The sequence below is a fragment of the Miniopterus schreibersii genome, assembly GCF_964146895.1.
Source record: "Miniopterus schreibersii genome assembly, chromosome: 10".
In the NCBI taxonomy this organism is placed as follows: Eukaryota; Metazoa; Chordata; class Mammalia; order Chiroptera; family Miniopteridae; genus Miniopterus; species Miniopterus schreibersii.
The window spans coordinates 59,385,137-59,403,668 of NC_138110.1; the positions used below are offsets into that span (position 1 = coordinate 59,385,137).

The window sequence follows — 18,532 nt, forward strand, 5'->3', positions numbered from 1 at the left end:
GAAAGGCCCAAACCAACATAAAAGGCTTGGAAAGCACTGGCTTCGCTGAGGCACCATGCATCTGCTTTGTGTTACCCCTGGGCTCCGAGCTAAGGATGCAGAAAGGAAGTAAGACAAGGTGCCTGCCATTGGGAAGCTCTTATTAAAGGAAGGGGGACAGAGAGCTGGGAGATGCTCAGCACACAGAAACAGTCTCCCTACAAAGGTGTAGGGCTGCCTAGCGATGGGCATAACAGCTAAAAGAATGCTGGTTTGAGAAATCTTCCCTAAACTCCTTACCCAAAAAAGGTACTCCGGGCCCAGGAAATACTTTGGACACTGATCGTGTAAATTCAGTGTGTCAAGGGGCAAAGAGGTCTGAGAGGTCTGCAAAGCTGCTATCAAGCTCCTAAACATGTCAGGGTCTGGCAAGCGTACTCTACACCCATATGCCAGGGATTCTGACCAGAAGCCCAATGAGCTCTGCTCCCAGGGGAGTCTGAGGGATGGCTGTGGGAGCAGGTAGATTAGACATCAGTGAAGGCTGAGTTCCTCAGAAGGCAGGGCTGCCAGCCTTGACACAACGCCACCCACTGATGCTGGGCCTCCTTTCTGGGTGAAGGACAGACTGAGCAGTGCTGGCTGGGGCAGAACTCAGGCAGGAGGGGCTCTCTGGGTTGGTGGAAGTGGTCGTCTCCTCTTGCAAGGGTAGCCTCGGATATGCACTGAAGAAGGCTGTTTCTGGTGGCTGGGACTGGGCTCTCCTGAGGCTACAGTCAATGAAAAGAGGTAAACCTGAAGAGTGGGTGATGACGCTGTGGCTTCACTGATCTCCAGGACCCCTGTCCGTGATGTGCGCAGGAAATCCCTCTTTAGCTTCCTCCTCTCTCGCTCCACCTGCCAGGAGGCAAGTGAGAAGTCAGGGCTCCACTCTGCTCTCCAGCTCTCTGGCTATAGCAGAGCTGCACTTTTCAAGAGAAGGTCAGTGCATGTGGGTATGAGAGGCAGGGGGCAGCAGTAACGGGAACCTAAACTGCTTGCTGAGGGGAGTCCAGGCTAGGGCAGCCTGAGTGCAAGGAAGTGCTCCTGGGGCAGAAGAGGTAGGGCCGGCCTCTCAGGCATTTGGAGCAAGGGTTAGCAAACATTTTCTGTGGTATTGGGCTTTGTGGGCCATTTGATCTCTGTGGGAACTAGTCAACTCCATTACTGTAGCTTGAGAGCAGCTGTAGACAATACATGACTGAATGGGCATGGCTGTGTTCCTGTAAAACTTTATTTTCAGAAATAGGCAGCAGGCAGAATATGGCCCTGAAGCTGCAGTATACCAGCCCCTGCTCCAGAGGCTGCACCAGTAGAGATCATGCCCACTGGACCCCGGAGGAGGGAGATGAGGGCAGAGTTACCTGCTCCAAGGTGGCCCGCAGCTGGAGGTTGTGGCGCTGCAGCCTGCTCCGGTCAACCTCCAGCTGTGCCACTGCTTGTTGTAGGTGCTCAAGCCTTTGTCCCCATGGCTGCTTCTCCTCCATCCCAGCACTAGGCTCTGCCTTTACTCCTGAGACCTGTGGGAGAGACATGTGAATCTCACCTGGGCAGGCCCCTTCGGTGGTGAACAGAGAGAGGGTGAAGGGACCAATCTGGCAGGTCTGGATTCAAGATGCAATTCCCAAGAGAAGAGGACAAGCCCCCTGGACAGGAGCTCCCTCTTGGGCCGTCTGTTCCCACCAGGCCCGCAGCTCACCTCCCCCAGCTGTACACCTGCCTCTCCTCTGGGCCCCCATTCTGCTCTGCTGGCAGGGCCAGGGCTGTGCAGCTGCTCCTTCTCCAGAGCCTGTCTGGTGAACTCCAACTCATCCTGGGGTATCAGGGTGTGGAACAAAATCATGTCATGACAACCTCAGATCCAGACACTTTCCACCCTCCATCCTCAGTTCAATTTCCTCATCAGGGTATAATCTTGTGTGTCCTGGAGCCTCTGAGCTATTCTAGTGCAGAACCTTAATTTCACAGTCGGATAAAACAAGGATGCATGGTGGGATAAGACTAAAACGTGCCTTGCTTTAGATCTCCCATAAGCTAAGTGAGAATGTGGAGCACTGAGGTGTTGTGGAAAGAGCACGGACTCTGAGCCACACAGAGCTGGGTATTACGTCATCACTTATTAGCTGGATGACTTTGGTCAGGAGATGGTTCTCTTCAAACCCGTTTCCTCATTTGTAAAATGACTACATGCTCCATGAAGCACAGAGCAAACCTTTGGAGTTAAATCCCTTTAGTTATGCAGGGAACCTAGTGCTAAATATGTGCCAGGCACCTACGTTTCATAAGTGATAGCGGTCAAGAAGAGAGACAGGTGAGTGTGCATGTGGGTGGAGGTTGTCTGGGAGAGAGGAAGAGCTTCATGGTAAAAAGGCTGCCTGGATCTAATTCTAGTTCTGCCACTTACTAGCTGTATGACCTTGGACAAGTTATTCAACCTCTGAACTGTCACTTCTCAACTATAAAATGAAAATAATAACAGTTCCTACATTTCAGGATTGTTGTGGGAGAAAGTGAGAGTAACAGTGCCGGAATATAAAATGCTTAAAATAAAAAATGGTACCACTGTGATGAAGGGCTGCACCTGAAAGATGTCCTTAAGTGGGTATGGCAGGAGAGACCCTGACCTGAGCTACAGTACTGAGTAAATGATGCTCAGTAACCCAAGAATATGGACAGGAAGTGCCCTCCTGCCAGCTGTATACCTTACTTGTTCTGTGCCTGTAAGAACGGGCCTGGAATAGGAAAGTTGTTCCGCTTATTGAATGTTTCCTTCCTATGCACTTTGTACTTACTATTTCATTTCATACACAAAATGGCCCTATGGAGCTGGTACCATCAGTCCCTATTTTAACCATGAGAAAGCCAAGGGTCAGAGAAGTGAAGGCACTTACCTAGGGTCACACAGCTAATAACTATAGAACTGTACCACAAAACCAGGAACTTCATTCCAAAGTTCATAAATGTAAACCCTTCTCTGCATGTTGCCCTTTAACCAGAGCAGAGCTCTGTGAGCTCCCAGAAAGCAAGACCCTGCAGAGCGGTGTGTCTGAGACGACGAAGGGGGTTCTCTGGGCCCAATCTCCCAGGAAAAGTGGGCCTGGTTCCTCTTAGCAAAAGAGATAACGCCTCTCTGTGTCCAACAGCCAACCCAGCTTTCCTGCCTGCCTACTCTGTGTGGGCCTTGTGCTCAGTGCTGGCAGTGCAGAGATGGCTCAGACATGGCCCCTGGCCTTGGGGTTAAATGTTATACCCTAAGGTCCACTTCCTTCCTCACTCACCGTTCCACCGAGGAGCCCACTTATTCCTAACTGCTGATGACCCAAGTCTCTCTAGTCAGTTTCATCCTTCACCTTCAGATCTCTTTACAGACCTGCCTGATGGACCTCTCCCCTTGCATGTCTCACAGGGACCTCACTCCATTTCCAAACCAAACTCATCATTCTGCTCTTCCCCAAACCTGCCTTCGTGCATCTCAGTGAGCAGAAACCTGGGGTCTGACTTCTTTCTGTCCTTTCTTTACTCCCCAGTCTCTTAGCTAAGCAACAGCCTGGTGTCCTATGATCATCTAGGCCCACTGACCACACTTACTATCTCAGGTCACCATCTCTCCCCTGACTTCTAGTTGGTCTCCGCAGGTCTACTGTTGCTTCACACAGCAGCCTGAGCTATCCTTCTTAACTATATCTGATCATGTCACTCCCCTGCCCTAAACCCTTCATCTATTTCCCATCCTTAATATGATTTATAAGCCCTGAATGATGGGGCCCCTGCTCTCTTCTCTTGCCAACTCCTCTTCTAGATTCCAGGAGCCTGAACTCCCTACACAGAGAGTCCACGTTCTGTGTCTTACCCAGAAAGCTCCTCTCCCCTCCTTTGCTCGGCTAATTCCTTGCTGATCCCCTCAGATCTAACCTTAAACATCACTTTTACAAGGAAGCCCTTCGGGACTCACCCCCAGGAAAGATAGGGTGTCCCTCTGACCTGCTCAGAGCACACTGAACTTCCCCAAAGAGGCACTGATTACAATTAGGCACTGCCTTCTAACTGCTTACCCCCTAAGCTGTAAGCTCTGTGAAGGCAGGGACTGTGGGTCTTATTCTCTTTGCATCCCCCCAAACCAGCACCATAACCTGGGTTCCACTTACGCTGAGTGGTTGTGATCTCAGCTTTCCCACCCCCTGAGGTGCACAAGTGGAGGGTGGCAGGCAGCCTGAGTTCAGCCACCCAGGGCTCTGGCCGCTGGTTCTTACAACCCACTGATGACTCACCTGCAGCCTCTGCTGTTCTGAGTCCCGCTCCAGGACAGAGGCTTGGAGGAACATGGCTACTTCCTGCAGACTGCTGACACTGGCCTTGCTCTGGGCCAGGGACAGTGCCAAGTCCTGGGCCTTCTCCCTCCACTCGATTTCCCTGGCCTCCGTCTGCCTCAAGGCTGCCTGTAATCGCTCCAGTTCCTGCTGCAGCCTGGGTTCTAAAGAATCAAATTTTGCAGAGGGCTCCTCCACTGGGGAGGCTTTGTGGCTGTGGACTGAGGTCTCCAGATTCTTCCTTTGCTCTCTCAGCTCCAGGATCTCCTCTTCCTTTTGGGCTAGAGTCAGCTGTAGCTCCCTTAGGCTCTCACGGAGGCCCCTCATCTCTTCCTCTTCTCTCTCCTGCCCCAGATTCTGCTTCTCTTGGATCACATCCTCTCGGAGCCTCTGGGCCAGAGACTTCTCCAGCAGCTGCCTCTGTTTCTTCTGATGTCTCAGTTCTCCATCCCTTTGCGCAAGTGCCTGCTGGAGCTCCTGCACGGCAGCCTGGTGTCGGAGATCCCGGTCCTGGATCTCACCTTCCCGCTTCCTTAGGACCTCCTCCAGCTGCCGAGCTTGTGCCTGGCAGGAGTCCAGGGCAGCCTGCAAGGTGGCAGTGCTGGCCTCCAGGTTGCGACTCAGTTCTGCCTGCCCAAGGAGATGCTGCTCTTTCTCCTGCAGGGCAGCCTGAGCCTTGCTGAGGGCTTCCTGCAGACCCTCAGCCTGGCCCCGGGCAGCCTCCTCCCGATGCTGGGAGGACTGGCTATCTGCCCACAGGGCCTCCAGCTCCCGGTCCCGTTCCTTGAGCATTGCCTCTGCCTGCAGCAGGCTGTCCTGCAGGGCCTTGGCCTCCGCCTCATACTCCTGGGCCCGCTCTGCACACTGTTGCTGGAGGGCCAGCAGAGCCTTCTCCTTGTCCTGAGACTCAGCCCTTAGATCACCCAACACCTCCTCCAGGGCCTGTGCCCGCTGTCCCTCCACTGTCAGCTCTTCCTGGAGCCTTCGCACATGTTCCTTGTGGTCCTCAAGCTCTCCCTGGAGCTCTTTTAGTGTCACATGGGCCTGCTCCAGATCTCTCTGCAGTGCACTTGCCTTTTCCTTCACATTCTCCTCCTGTCCCTGGGCCTGCCGCTGTTGCTGCTGCAGGGCCTCGAGCTCCTGGTCCCTCTGGGCCAGAGCTCTCTGGGCCTCTTCTAGCTGACCCTGAAGTGACTGCTCTTTCAGCTCTCCCCGTTCCCTGGCTTCCTGCAGGTGCTGCTGCAGGACCACTATCTCCTGCTCTCGCTGGGTCAGGAGTAGGCTGGTTTCACCTACCTTCCTGTGTAGGCCCTGGAGCTGCTGCTCCAACTGGCCCTTGTGTTCCTGGAGTTCCCGGATACGCTCCTGCTGGCATTCCACCTCCTTCTCCTTATCACGCAGGATCAGCTTCATGTGCTCGAGGCTCCCTCGCTGTGCTTTATTCTGGCCCTTCCCTTCCTCCCCCCGCTCCTGCATCAGCTGCCTTTGAGAGGCCAGTTCCCGGCCTCGCTCTCTCAAGGAAAGCTTGATCTGTTCCAGGTCCTCTTCTAGGATCTTGGTCTGCACTGTCCTCTGATCTTCTAGGACCTGAATCCTCTCCTTCTGCAGCATCATCTCCTGGTCCCTCCTCTGGAGGTCCTGAGTCAGATGCTCTTTCTGCCTCTGCAGCTCCTCAATCTGTTCTCGCTGGGACTTTACCTCCTGGTCCTTCTCCTGGAGCTCTCTGGCCAGGAGGCTGCTATGGCTCTCCAGCTCGTGGACCTGGCTGCTTTGCACCTGCAACTCCTGGCTCCTTTCCTCTAGGTCCAGTGTAAGGTGGGTCAGAGCCACCCTCTGCATCTCCCTCTGACCCTCCAGCTCCTCAATTGCCTTTTGCTGGCACTCCATTTTGCGATGGTTTTCCTCCAGTTCCAGGGCCAGGCACTCCAGGGTAACCAGCTGCTTCTTCAGATCCTGAATCTGTCCTTTCTGGGACCCAATCACTTCGTCCTTCCTCTCAAGTTCTAGACGCTGATGCTCCATGACATTCCTCTGTGTCTCTTGATCCTTCTCAAGCTCTTTGATCTGCTCCCTCTGCGCAGTCAGCTTCTGCTCTCGCTCCTGGACGGCCATGGGCAGATGCTCTAAAACAGACCTGCACCTCTCTAGCTCATGAATCTGTTCCTGCTGCAGATCCACCTCTTGGTTCCTCTTCTTTAGGTCTAGAGACAGCAATTCCAAAGCCGCCTTTTGCATTTCCCGCTGCCTCTCCAGTTCCTGGATTTTTTCCTGCAAAGCTTCCACCTCCCCTTCTCTTTCGGATAGGGCCTGGGCCAGGAGAGTCAGATTCTCCTGCAAAGCCTTCCCTTGGGCCATCTTTAGCTCGCCCTGCTCCTGCAGAGTCTGGGCTCTCTCACGCTCACTCTCCACCTCCTCGTTTTTCAGTTTCAGGGCTGAGCGAACAGTTCGCAGGTCTTCTTCCAGGACCCCAGCAGCACTTGCCTGAGCCCTGGCTTCTGCGACAGATGCTTCCAGATGTTGCACCTGGGCTGTCAGGTTCTCCTTGGCTGCCTGAAGTAACTCTCGCTCATTCTGGAAAACAAAATGCACAGCCACCTCAGACTGCACTTCCTTGACACCAGCACTCCAACACAGGCCCTTTCTTTCCTTACTTTGTAGCACCAGCACCATCAAACACTTGGACCAAAAGAACTTGTTCATTCCACTTAAGCTACTATTGTAAAAGAACATCCCTACCATGTCCCAAGGCTCTGCTATGCCCAGAGGAGAAAGCCTGGTGCAAATAAGCCATCCTGGACTCTGGTCCTTCAGGGTGAGGGAAAAAAGTTTCAACCTTAATTCAGAAAAATAATTGAAGGAGGATTCACTGGGGCCTTAATAGTGGCCCTCAGGGACGTGGGGACAGCCAGGGAAACAGACACTGCTAAGGAAATTGGGCATTACATATGGATGGGGTAGGACTATGGGCCAAGATAGGTCTGGGAGCTAGAGGTGGGTCCTGAGGGACCACTCCTGAAGCAACCCCCTTCCCCACACCAGTACCACCATACCTGGGCTTCCATTCCTTGCAGCTCTGCTTGCCGTAGGCAACTCTGTAAGGATGCCACAGTTTCGTGCAATTCCATCAGCTCAGACTCTAGGGACTTTTGCTTTTCTTCCCACTTGGATTTCTCTTTGGGAAGAGGAGAGGTAGAAGAGCAAGGCCCATGGTTGGGGGTGGAGGAAAAAGCGGGAGGTAGAGGCAGATGGAGGATGGGGAACAGAATCAAAGGAGAAGAAGGCCAAGGAGAGAATTATATCCTGTTTCACAGAGACATCACCCATCTGCCAGCTGTCCTGTTTGTCTAGACTCCAGCTGCTTTCAGACTCATGTCTGTGTTTGCTGCCCAGTCCCAGCACTGCCTGATAATCATTCTAACAACTCCTCATCCTGTTCCTATAGAGAACTACAACCCTGGATTCCAGGCAGGGTTGAGCTAGATGACCCTGGAGATCCTTGCCATTCCCCAATTCTATGATTTTGCTGAGGTTCCTGGAGACCAGGGTTGCTCTGCTAGCTGCCCCCATCCCTATCATGTCTGTAAAATACACCAGAACCCAGCTGTGTGTGTCTCTCAGGGAGATTTCTGGGATACTTTCAAGACCCAGACCCATCCCCAAGCTGTCTTCTTCTCTTCTATAGTAGAACCTTGAGCCTCAAGACCCTCTTCTCTCCTTTCCTTTCCAAGTAGTCACTGCCCTTTTCAGCCCTTAGCTGTGGCTCAGATACATTCTCCCCAGACCCCCCTCCTTGCTGTCTCCCAAATAGCCCATAATCCTGCTGTCAAAGGTTAAATCATTTGGGGACATAGTTGAAGATGACAAAAATAACTAACACGGATAAATGACAAAAGATAAAGAATTTTATAATGCCCTCACAGTCCTGGCCCTGGAATGCCAATTTTTAATCTGCAGACAGAAAACAGAAGCCTCACCAGCAACTTCTCAATTCACCAAATCTGTCCCTCCTAATCCCTCTGCCAGGATGGCCCTTAAAGGCCACACGAAGCAGAAAATAGTTCACAGGGTCATCCCCCCTTTGGAGATGGCTCTAGGTATCTTCTCACAGTTGTGGGTAAGCAGTAAAGAGTAGCTGCTAGGCCTGTTCCTGCCCCTTTCTGGGCTTCCTGTCTTTCCTCTCTTTTTCCTCCAAATCTCCCTGCCTGCCTTGAGCTCCTCACCTTCCTGGTTCTGGGACAGTTGTCTCTGCAGATCCTGCAACTCTTTGTGGACCTGGCTCTTCTCAGCTTCTGTATCAGTGAGACGCTGTTCCAGCTTCTGAGCCCTATCCCTCAGATCATCCTGGGAAAGAAAGGGCATGGCTAAACTCAAGTTCCTCTTCTCCCACAAAGCTATCCCAGTTCAGGGCCCAAGCCCTCTCCTCCCTCTCAGCCTCTGTGGGGGTGCCAGCAGGACCTACTCCCATATTGCTGGGTTATTTACTTCTGAACCTGTATCCACTTGGCTTCCTGAAGTGATGACAAGCTCTGCTCCAGCTGGAGCCTAGAATATCCTTCTGTCCCATCTGTGTCATTTGAAACAGAACTCCTGCTAAAGTCTTAGCATAGGGTCACCTCTCCTTTCTCTAAACTCCTCCTTCAGAGCTTAGCTCAGAGGTCATTCTTCCTTTCTTCTGACCTTCCTCAAGTTAGAATGAATTGTCCCTTTCTCCTATTATCATCACTGCATCTGTTATTGATCCAGTTAATTCTATCCATTCTGCTTTATCTTAGAATGCAGTTTGGCTCCTCGGCCATGTCATGAGCCTTCTTGAGGGCAGAGATCAGGGCTTTCTGTATTTTGTGTCCCTAGTTGCTAGAATATGGTGGCACTTGATTTTTATTGGCTGATAGGTTCACTTTACAGTGAGGTGCAATTTATAGGACATTTAGTTCAGTCTTAGGCTTAGCATATTCCTATAAATGGCAACCTCAAATCTCAGTGGTATCAATTTATTGGCTTTTTTCTTGGAAGTCTTGGCACCAAGAATTATTCAGGGTGAGAGAAAAATGATGCCAAACAATGTCACACATCTGTACAGGTTTTTTAGTTTACAGGGCTCACATAAGGCCTTCAATGATCTAATACTCTCAACCTTGTGAGACAGGCATGATTTGCCTGACTTTACTAGCAAAACCGATGCCCATGAAATGAAACACTTTGTTCATTGTTGCCAGGTAGTAAGTGACAGAGGTGGAACTCATCCCAACCTGATCTCAGGAAGAGAACAGGTCAAACTGCTTCATGAATCTTTTCCGGGGAGATGAAGAGGTCAAGGGAGGAGAGCAGGAAACATACCCGGGCCTGCTGAGTCTTCCACAGGTCTTGGTGGAGCTTGTTGAGGGCAGATGCCACCGTCTCAGCTGAGAGAGCCGACAGGAGGGGCCCTCTCTTAAAAAGGATCCTTGCTCCATTCTGGTCTGAAAAAATGAGGAAATACCTCCTGACTTGGTTGCACTATGAAAAAAAACAGCCATACCTCCCCAGACATGGCCTTGGCCTTCCCACTGATCCCTCCTCTCCTCAAAGCCTTTCTAAGCAGTTCATTCATCATGCACTTTCTGCATACTTCTGTGCCAGGCACTGTGGTGGGCACTAGGTAATGCTAGCTATCATTTGCTAGGCATTTAATAAGTGCCAGGAACTGTGTGAGCTACTTTACTCTGTAATCTCACTAACTCCTTAGAAAAATCCTGAGAGGTGGGTACTTCTAACATCTTCATTTTTAGTTGAGAAAATCAAGCTCGGAGAGGACAGGTGACTTGCCCAAGGACACACATCTAGCAAATGACAGAGCTGGGGGGTTCAAACTCTGGATTAATTCCAAAGTCTGTGGCCTTAGCCTTGAGGCATACTGTCTAAGGAATAGCATTCCCCTCCCTCCCTCCCTGGGAGCTAGGCCTGGCTTTGGCCCAAAGGACTGAGTTCTCAGGTGGCTGCCTCACCTGGCTCAGGGCCCCAGAGGGAGGGAGCAGAGTCTCCCCCGCCACTCAGCTCAGGCCTGCTCTCACAAACAGACCCCAGGGCATGCTGCAGGACAGAATAGAGGCTAGCTAGCTGAGCCTGGGCATGGTGCCCAGGCTGCTGCTCTGTGGCCAGCGCCTCCAGCTGGCTCTCCATGCTGCGCAGTTGCAGCTGTAGCTGGGCTGCCTTGGCTTCCTGGGCCCACAAGGAAGCTCGCAGTTGCTGCTCTGTTACTCGAGATGCCTCCAGCTCCTCCAGCAGCTGTGCTTCCTGGGCCAGAAAATCAGCTTCTTTTTCCTTCACCTCATGCTTCAGTAATTCCACCTGCAGGGAGGAAGTATGGTCACTCTGAGCAGGGAGTGGATACCAGCTCCTCCCTGGCCTGACACTACTCAATCCCTGCACAAACCTTGATCAGAGCTGGGAGGATTTCAGTAGGCTCAGCTCTCCAGCAGGTAGGGAGGGCTCTGCAATGAGTGCTACCCTAGGTCTGACCTGCATGCCCACCTACTCACTCCTATGCCAACTCCCTGCTCTGATTAGAACTCTGCCTGAAACCCTGACACTGAACCTAATAAGATCAGTCACAATAATAATGGCTATCATTTACTGAATGCTTATTGTGTTCATGACACTTTATATTTACCTATAATGGTTAACAATTATCACCCTTGTTTTATGGATGAAGAAACTGATGCTCACACAACCCAGAAGCAGTAGAGCTGGGAGTCAAACTCAGGATCTGGGTCCTAATCTGCTGCACTCTACTGTCTATCTCTTCCTCTCTCACTTGTCCCCTTCCAGTTCCATCTTTTCTCTGCACCCAAGCACTAAGGTCCTCCTGTGAGCAGACTCAGTTCCTTACTGCCTACCTGATCTGGAGTAATACTTATGCCCCCCTGCTATGTCTTGCCCAGTTGACCATGCATACTGGGAAATGGCCATGCTTGAACCAGGCCTGCGTGAGCTCGACCCCTTTGGGCACTATGTTCTAGGACATCAGGTTCCCCAGAGGGAGCAGTTCTCAACTCTGTGTCAGTCCCAAAACCCCCACCCTGCCCAGTCCTGGCTTCCCCTCCTGCCAGGGCTGCTGAAGTCCCAGCATGCCCTGCAATGAGGAAAAAGAGAAAGGTCCTTTTCAAGAACTGACCCTGAGCAACCATCTCCCACTCCAGCGGCAGGCTTCCACCATGGAATAGGGCCCATCACCAGGCAAGAAGTACCTGGGCACTGAGCTCTTTCTGCCCTCCCTGGGCCTCCTGCATGCCCTGGCGCAGGGAGCTCAGCTCCTGCTGTCGAACAGAATCAGCTTCTTCTAAAACAAGGAGTCTCCGTTCCTTTTCCACCAGAGACAGAGTCAGGCTGAAAAGAGAGGGGTAAGAGGGCTAGGCCATCCTCTCATGGAATGAAGAGCTACCTTTTCATCTGACTGTTCTAAATAAAGCATGGATAATCAAAATAAAAATAATGATAATGGTTACAGTGTAACAATAAAAACTTCTATTTATTGAGCACCTACTGAGTGCTCCTAGATACTTCTCGCATATGATACCTCATTTCAATTTCATAGTTTATTCTTCTCTGGGAAATTCCAGATATATCTATATCAAACCTCAAATTCAACATGTCCAATTCGTTCTAACTTGTCTTCCTGTCCCTAGTTTCATCTGTGAAAGGATTTGTTTCCCCCAAACTTCTCCGGCCCTGAGAATATATGCTGCTTCTCATTCTGGGTGACCTGACCTCATTCCTGATGTTTCGTGTCATCACTATCCCTTCTACTACACCATAAATTGGATTGTGTTGAGTTGCTGGCTTAAAACCTTGCAAAGGTTTCCTACCAAACCTAAAGTAACTATGAACTCCTTCCTGTGACCTACAGAATCCTGAATGGTATGGACCTGCCTAGCTCAAGCCACTCTCTCCTCAGTCAGAAGGCTCCAGTCATGTGACACCTTCAGGTTCCCCAAACACCCCAAGCTTCGATCTGCCCAGAGCTACTGTATGTGATTTCTATCCCTACTATACAGAACTCCCCCATGCCTTTGCATGGTGGCTCCATTTCATTCGGTAATGATCAGTTTAAAAGCAACCTCCTGGGGAAGGCCTTCCCTAATGTCTAAAGTAGATCTCCCTCTCCAGCCCACCACCATTTCTATCACAGCATCCTGTTTCTTTTCTCCACACCATGTAACATAATCTGCAATAATTTATTTTGGGGATTATTTGATTAATGTCTTCCCAACAAAACTGTAAATTCTGTTGAAACAAGGTCCATACTTTGTTGTTTATCACTGTATCCCATCCCCTGGCATAGTGCATTTGTCTAAATAATTACTGAGTAAATAAAATGTAGGGTTTGAAGACAGGGTCTGCGTCCTACCCACCTGGAGACATGAAAGGCTAGCTGACCTGAGCAAAGAACTGTCAACCTCATAGTGACCACTGTAGCCAGACCAGCAAAAGCCAACTCAGTGGCTTGTCTAGTCTACCTGGCTTTGTCTCTCTCCAATTCCTTCTGAATTCGGCTACACTCCTGGGCCTCTCTCAGCTTCTCCTGAACCTCCTGCTCCACCAGCCTCCGAGAGTCATCCTTGGAAACCAGCTGAGACTTCAAGTCCTCCACCTGGAAAGTTAAGGGCATGAGGACCAAGGGTAGGGGGCCAGAGTGAGGATGCTTCTCACCTAGGGCTTCATAGTCCTTCAAGGTTTACCAGTCACTGGCTCATTTCCAGTGCTCTGGAGGTTCTGCCAATCAATCCTTACACGTTCTTCTTAAACCCCCCCCCCCCAATAGCATCCAGCTTAGTCGTCTGTCTCCCAACCTCGTACATGCTGGATAAAGGCAGGCACAAGTAAAAATCTTGGCTGAATATAACTACACCCAAAGGTGAAGTAATGGGTAAGTGTAGAGTGATTGTATTTTTAAAAATAAATAATCAGAATACCATCTGATATAGGATTCTGAGAAGGAAAAGCAATCAGAATTAAAAAAGCAATCTGGGTAAAAATACTGATCCATGGGGAGGACAAGAAGAACAACTGACAGTGTGCCTGCATGAGAAAAATCTAAGTTCTGTGGCCACCACAGAGAGATTACTACCCTGGGGGCTCAAGAGGCACGTGCTCAGCTCTGAGCATCCCTCAATCTCCCACTCAGTACCGGGGCCTACCGTTCCCCTCTCAAGCTCCCAAGGTTCCCTTTGTCCTGCAGGAGGGAGTGGGGCAGCCTGCCTTTGTTGGGGAAGGGCTATGGGGTTGAGAGAGAGAGGAGGGACCTGCTTCAGCAGGTCTGTCTTATCCTGCAGCAGGAAGCTGCGCTCTTCTCGGAGGGCAGTGAGATCATCTCTGTGCTCCTGGGCTGCCTGATCCAGCTCCCGCTGAGCCTCCCAGAGCTGGGTCTGCAGCATCCCAATGGTCTCCTGCAAAGGGAGAAGACAGCTGTGAATAGAGGAGAGCTTTCACAGGGGCCTGAATCTTGAAATTCATGTTGTAGACATCTGTGCCATATAAATACTAATCTTTTAGTTGGGTTAGCAAAAGCTGAGGCAGGACCCAGCAACCCACCTTGTTTCCGTCATGCCTTGCCCCTCAACTCCTCACCTATTCCCTCTCCTCCCTCACAGAGTACGTTGGCTCACCCAGGATTTCTCGGTCAGGGTCCCTGAGTTGGCAGCAGTCCCTTAGCCAGACCACTGCAACATAGCCCTACTTCTACTTCATATCACCACGCCATACATGCATGTGTGCATACACACACACACATACATACATTTCTCCATTCAACAATAAAGTATTTTAGAATATATATATATATACTAAATCATGCTCTTCTCTGCTTTTTAAATACCATTGAACAGCTTTCCACAGTCTTTGGAACAAAATCTAGGCTCCTACCATGGCCGGTAAGGCCTCCTGCCTATCTCTCCACTCACCCCTGAGCTTATCACACTGGCACCACGCCACCTCCTTTCTGCCCTTGAACTCCCTAATCCCTTTGCTGTGTTGCGGGCCCTTATGATGCCTAAACTCTTCTTCAAATGGCTGGCTTCTTTGCTCTTTATCAGTTTTATTGAGATATAATTCACATGCCATACAATTCACCCATTTAAGGCGTAAAATTCAACATTTTTCAGTGTTTTCACAGAGTTTTGCAACTATTACAACTGACTTTAGAACATCTTCATCACTCCAGGGAGAAACCTGTACGCTCCCCATCCCCTGTTCTCACTCCCAACCACTCATCTACTCGCTGTCTCTATAGACTGGCCTGTTTTGGACATTTCCTATCAATGCTGTATGGCCTCTTGTGACTGGCTTCTTTTACTTAGCATAATGTTTTCAAGATTCACCCCTATTGTTACACAGGGCTTTTTAACCTCATGTCTCAGCTCAAATGTACTTTCTCAGTGAGGTCCTCCCTGACCACCTTGTCCAGTGGCCACCTTTGAATCACTCTCAATTACATTCAATTATATCACCTTACTCATTTCCTTTACAGCGCTCATTATCACCTGTAATTATCTCCTTTTTTTGGTCTGCTCATCCTTGTCTGTCTCTGCTACTAGAATGTCAGCTCCTTGAGGGCAGGGACCACGAGTTCACTGCCTGCCACACCGTTATGCTTGTCATGTATCAGCACCCAGTGCAGGGCCTGGCCCGAAGAAGTGCCAAAGAAGAACTGGCAGTGTTGAATGAGTAAATCCAAGTTCCCTTTTCTTCCCTGCCCAAGACCACCCTCCATACCTGTTCCTTTAACTTCTGAGCCTTCATGTCCTGCCTCAGCCGTTCCAGTTGCTGGCTGGCATCTGCCAGTTCCTTCTGGGTCTGCAGCAGTGTCTCCAGGAGAGACACCCTCTCCTTCTCTGTTTCAAGCTGCATCTGTGGAGGGTCAGGAGGGCAAGGGCTTGCTGAAGCGAGGTCACCATGCTCACCCACTAGGCCACCAGCATATTCCAGCTGCTCTATGGCTCTTCCGGCAAATGGGGTGGGGGCTGAGGGCAAAGGAAGGTCTGGATCTACTCACTGAGAACCAGGAAGTGCAAAGATTGCCTCTGGTTTTCAAGCTGACAGGATGTGGTAACGTCAGCCCTCCCTCAGGAAGTATGACATACTGCTGGCCCTGCAGCTAATGCTGCTGATAGGCCAGCTCGCGGGTAGCAAAGTGGGTAGCTACCTTCTCTTCTAGAAGCCCCAGTGGCACTGCTCTTGGAAGTGGAAGAGGAAGAGGCAGGGGGAATGTAGGTTGGATGTCCAGCCTCCCACCTGGCATAGGGCGCTCTCGGCCTCGGCCCGCTCCTCTTCCTTCTGGGTCCGGAGAGCCTCGGTCTCTGCCTGCTGCTCCCTAAGCCTCATTTCCAGCTCCACTTTCTGCCTCTCTAGGTTCTTCAGAGCCTTATCCAGTTCCTGCTGGTGCTGGGAGCACTCTTTCTCCTGGTCATACAAAGGAAACACTGTCAGAAACAAATGGGTGGGGAGAGGAGGCAGAAGGAGACTGGATGCGAATAAGCCCACTGCTCACCAGCTGCCACCTTGGTGCCGCGCTAAGCCTGCTTCCTCATCTGTAAGTGAGGCTAATGACTTCTGCCTTCCCTATCTCACCAAGCTTTATGAGAATCAAATGACATTTTAAAAAAATCAAACGGTATCACACATAAAAGTGCTTTCTAAAGTGCAACTATACCTAATATAAGCTACGAGTATCCGTTATTTTAAAGCAACCACATCCTGGTTCACAGCTGCAACAACGAACTGAGGTGGCGGACTTGCTCTCTGTTGCCCACTCTTCCCTGCTCAGGGTGGCAGAGTTGGCCTTCTGAGAAGTCAGGTCGAGCCTTGCGAAGGTGTCTCCTGTATTATACAAGAGCACGAAGATGAGCACCCTGGTCCTCCCAGAGGTCCACCAGTGACCAAAGCCTTCCTTGACCCCGCAGACTACCCAGTACCCTATTAGTGGTGAAGGGCTCTGGAGCCAGGCTGCCTAGGTTAGTCTTTAGTCCAACACTACTAGTATGACTCAGCTAAATTCTATCACATCTCCATGCCTCAGTTTCCTTGTCTAGAAAAATGGGGATAATAACTGTGTCCTCTTAGGGTTGTTTTGAGGATTAAGATAAGTCACGTAAAGCACTTTAAATGGTGCTTAGCACATGGAAAGCATTCAGAATTTAATATCTATTGTCATCACCATCATCGTGAGCAAAACTGTACATAGATCAAGAGGAGTGAATGCAGGTAAAATATTCTGCATGCTCCCATGTCATTGAGGAAAAAGGTAAATACACTGATTAACCTACGGGTTTTTAAAAAAAATTATATTTATTGAGGTAACACTGGTTAATAACATTACATAAATTTCGACATTATAATTCATTATCTGCATACTCTATTGTGTGTTCACCACCCAAAGTCTAGTTTCCTTCTATAACCATATATTTGATCCTACTTGAGATTTTAAGTATATATTTTAAAATATTAAAGGAAACAACTAAAAGAATAAAAAAATAGAGTACATATCTTCCAATGCAGTAGAGAGAAAAAAGAGGTGAGAAAAAGACTACAACTTAATCATCCAATTTAACCCTCTAAAAGAAGTTAAGAAAGGTCATCTCCCCTCCCCAAAAGATATAAAAAGGCTGGACAAATAGCATAAGATAGTGGAAATAGACCCAAATATACTTACAATTACAAAAAAAGAAAGTGGACTAAATTATCTAATTAAAAGACAAAGAAACACAGTTCTGAATTGGGCAAGAATGGGTCCAAGGCATTCCTCTGCTCCCTTTCCATCCTGAGGCCAGTTTAACAATTTAAAATCCCAGAATCCACTCTTAATTCTCTGTACATACTGCAACAATAACAGCTAACACAAATAAGAGTTCACTATATGTCAGGAATTGTTCTTAATGTCTTTTTATATATTATTTATTTAAGAGCTAGAAGCCAGACCAAAGAAACCCAAAACACTAATTCAAAAGAATATATGCACCCCTATGTTCATTGCAGCAGTATTTACAATAGGCAAGATATGGAAGCAACCCAGGTGTCCAAAAACAGACAAGTGAATAAAAAAGTTGTGGTAAATATATACCGTGAAATATTATTTGGCCGTGAAAAAGAATGAAATCTCACCATTTGTGAGAGTATGGATGAACTAGAGGGTATCACGCTAAGTGAAATAAGTTAGAGAAAAACAAATATCATATGATTTCACTTATATGTGGAATCTAAAGAATAAAATTAATGAACAAACAAAATAGAAACAGACTCACAGATAAAGAGAACAGACTGCTGGCTGCCAGAAGGGAGAGAGGTTAAGGGGCTGGGTAAAAAAGGTGAAGGAATTAAGAAGTACAAATTGGCAGTTACAAAACAGTCATGGGGATATAAAGTACAGCATAGGAAATATAGTCACTAACATTGTAATAATTATGCATGGTGCCAGGTGGGTATTGGAAATATGGGGGATCACTTTGTAAAGTATATGACTGTCTAAAAACTATACACCTGAAACTAATATAAAATAATATTGAATATAAACTATAATTGAAAGATAAATTTATTTTTTTAAAAATATATCTTTATTGATTTCAGAGAGGAAAGGAGAGGGAGAGAGAGATAGAAACATCAATGATGAGAGAGTCATTGACCGGCTGCCTCCTGCACGTCCCCGACTGGGGATCGGGCCCGCAACCTGGACATGTGCCCTGACCAGGAATCGAACCCTGATTGCCTGGATCCTAGGTAGACGCTCAACCACTAAGCCACACCTGGCCAGGGGAAAGATAAAAATTTTTTAAGAGCTAGAAGCTATAGTTTGCACTTTGGTAACCAGGCTAGTCCTATTCATACTTCACTCTCATAAGTAGTAATATCTGGACCAAGAGTCAGCAGGTAGAGCACTCACTGAAGGGAGGCCAGGCCAGCCTCTCCCATCCCCTAGCCACATCCACCACCTACCCATTTCTCCTGGAGCCGGTTCACCTCCTCCTCATGGGCTGACTTCAGCTGCTGCAGAGCAGTCTGCCCATCTCGTTCAGCCTGGGCAAGCTGTCTGGCTGCTGTATCCCGCTCCTGCTCTGCCCGGCTCCGTTCAGTGTCCAGTTCCAGCTTCAAGCACTTTACTTCCCCTAAGATGCCAGAGACAGGATCTAGTCTCTGAGTCTCTGCTCTCTTCCTTTTAAAAACTCCCCTCCCCAGACCTC

General features: G+C 49.3%; 1 protein-coding gene across 7 annotated transcripts in view; it reads right to left on the reverse strand.

Moving 5' to 3' along the window:
• The window catches only part of CEP250 (centrosomal protein 250), a 45,789-nt gene that overhangs the window by 7,053 nt on the left and 20,204 nt on the right, over positions 1-18,532 (reverse strand). For 6 of the 7 annotated variants that reach the window (XM_081149289.1, XM_081149290.1, XM_081149288.1 and 3 more), the window contains 14 exons: positions 18,288-18,457; positions 15,594-15,761; positions 15,075-15,209; positions 13,607-13,750; positions 12,821-12,954; positions 11,552-11,690; positions 10,310-10,652; positions 9,663-9,784; positions 8,546-8,666; positions 7,376-7,497; positions 4,287-6,896; positions 1,718-1,831; positions 1,383-1,538; positions 775-876 (listed from right to left, as the gene is read on the reverse strand). In XM_081149289.1, the coding sequence (XP_081005415.1) occupies positions 775-876; positions 1,383-1,538; positions 1,718-1,831; positions 4,287-6,896; positions 7,376-7,497; positions 8,546-8,666; positions 9,663-9,784; positions 10,310-10,652; positions 11,552-11,690; positions 12,821-12,954; positions 13,607-13,750; positions 15,075-15,209; positions 15,594-15,761; positions 18,288-18,457 (4,580 nt within the window). The remainder of the gene's footprint in view (positions 1-774; positions 877-1,382; positions 1,539-1,717; positions 1,832-4,286; positions 6,897-7,375; positions 7,498-8,545; positions 8,667-9,662; positions 9,785-10,309; positions 10,653-11,551; positions 11,691-12,820; positions 12,955-13,606; positions 13,751-15,074; positions 15,210-15,593; positions 15,762-18,287; positions 18,458-18,532) is intronic. The other variant, XM_081149291.1, reaches the window with a different exon arrangement.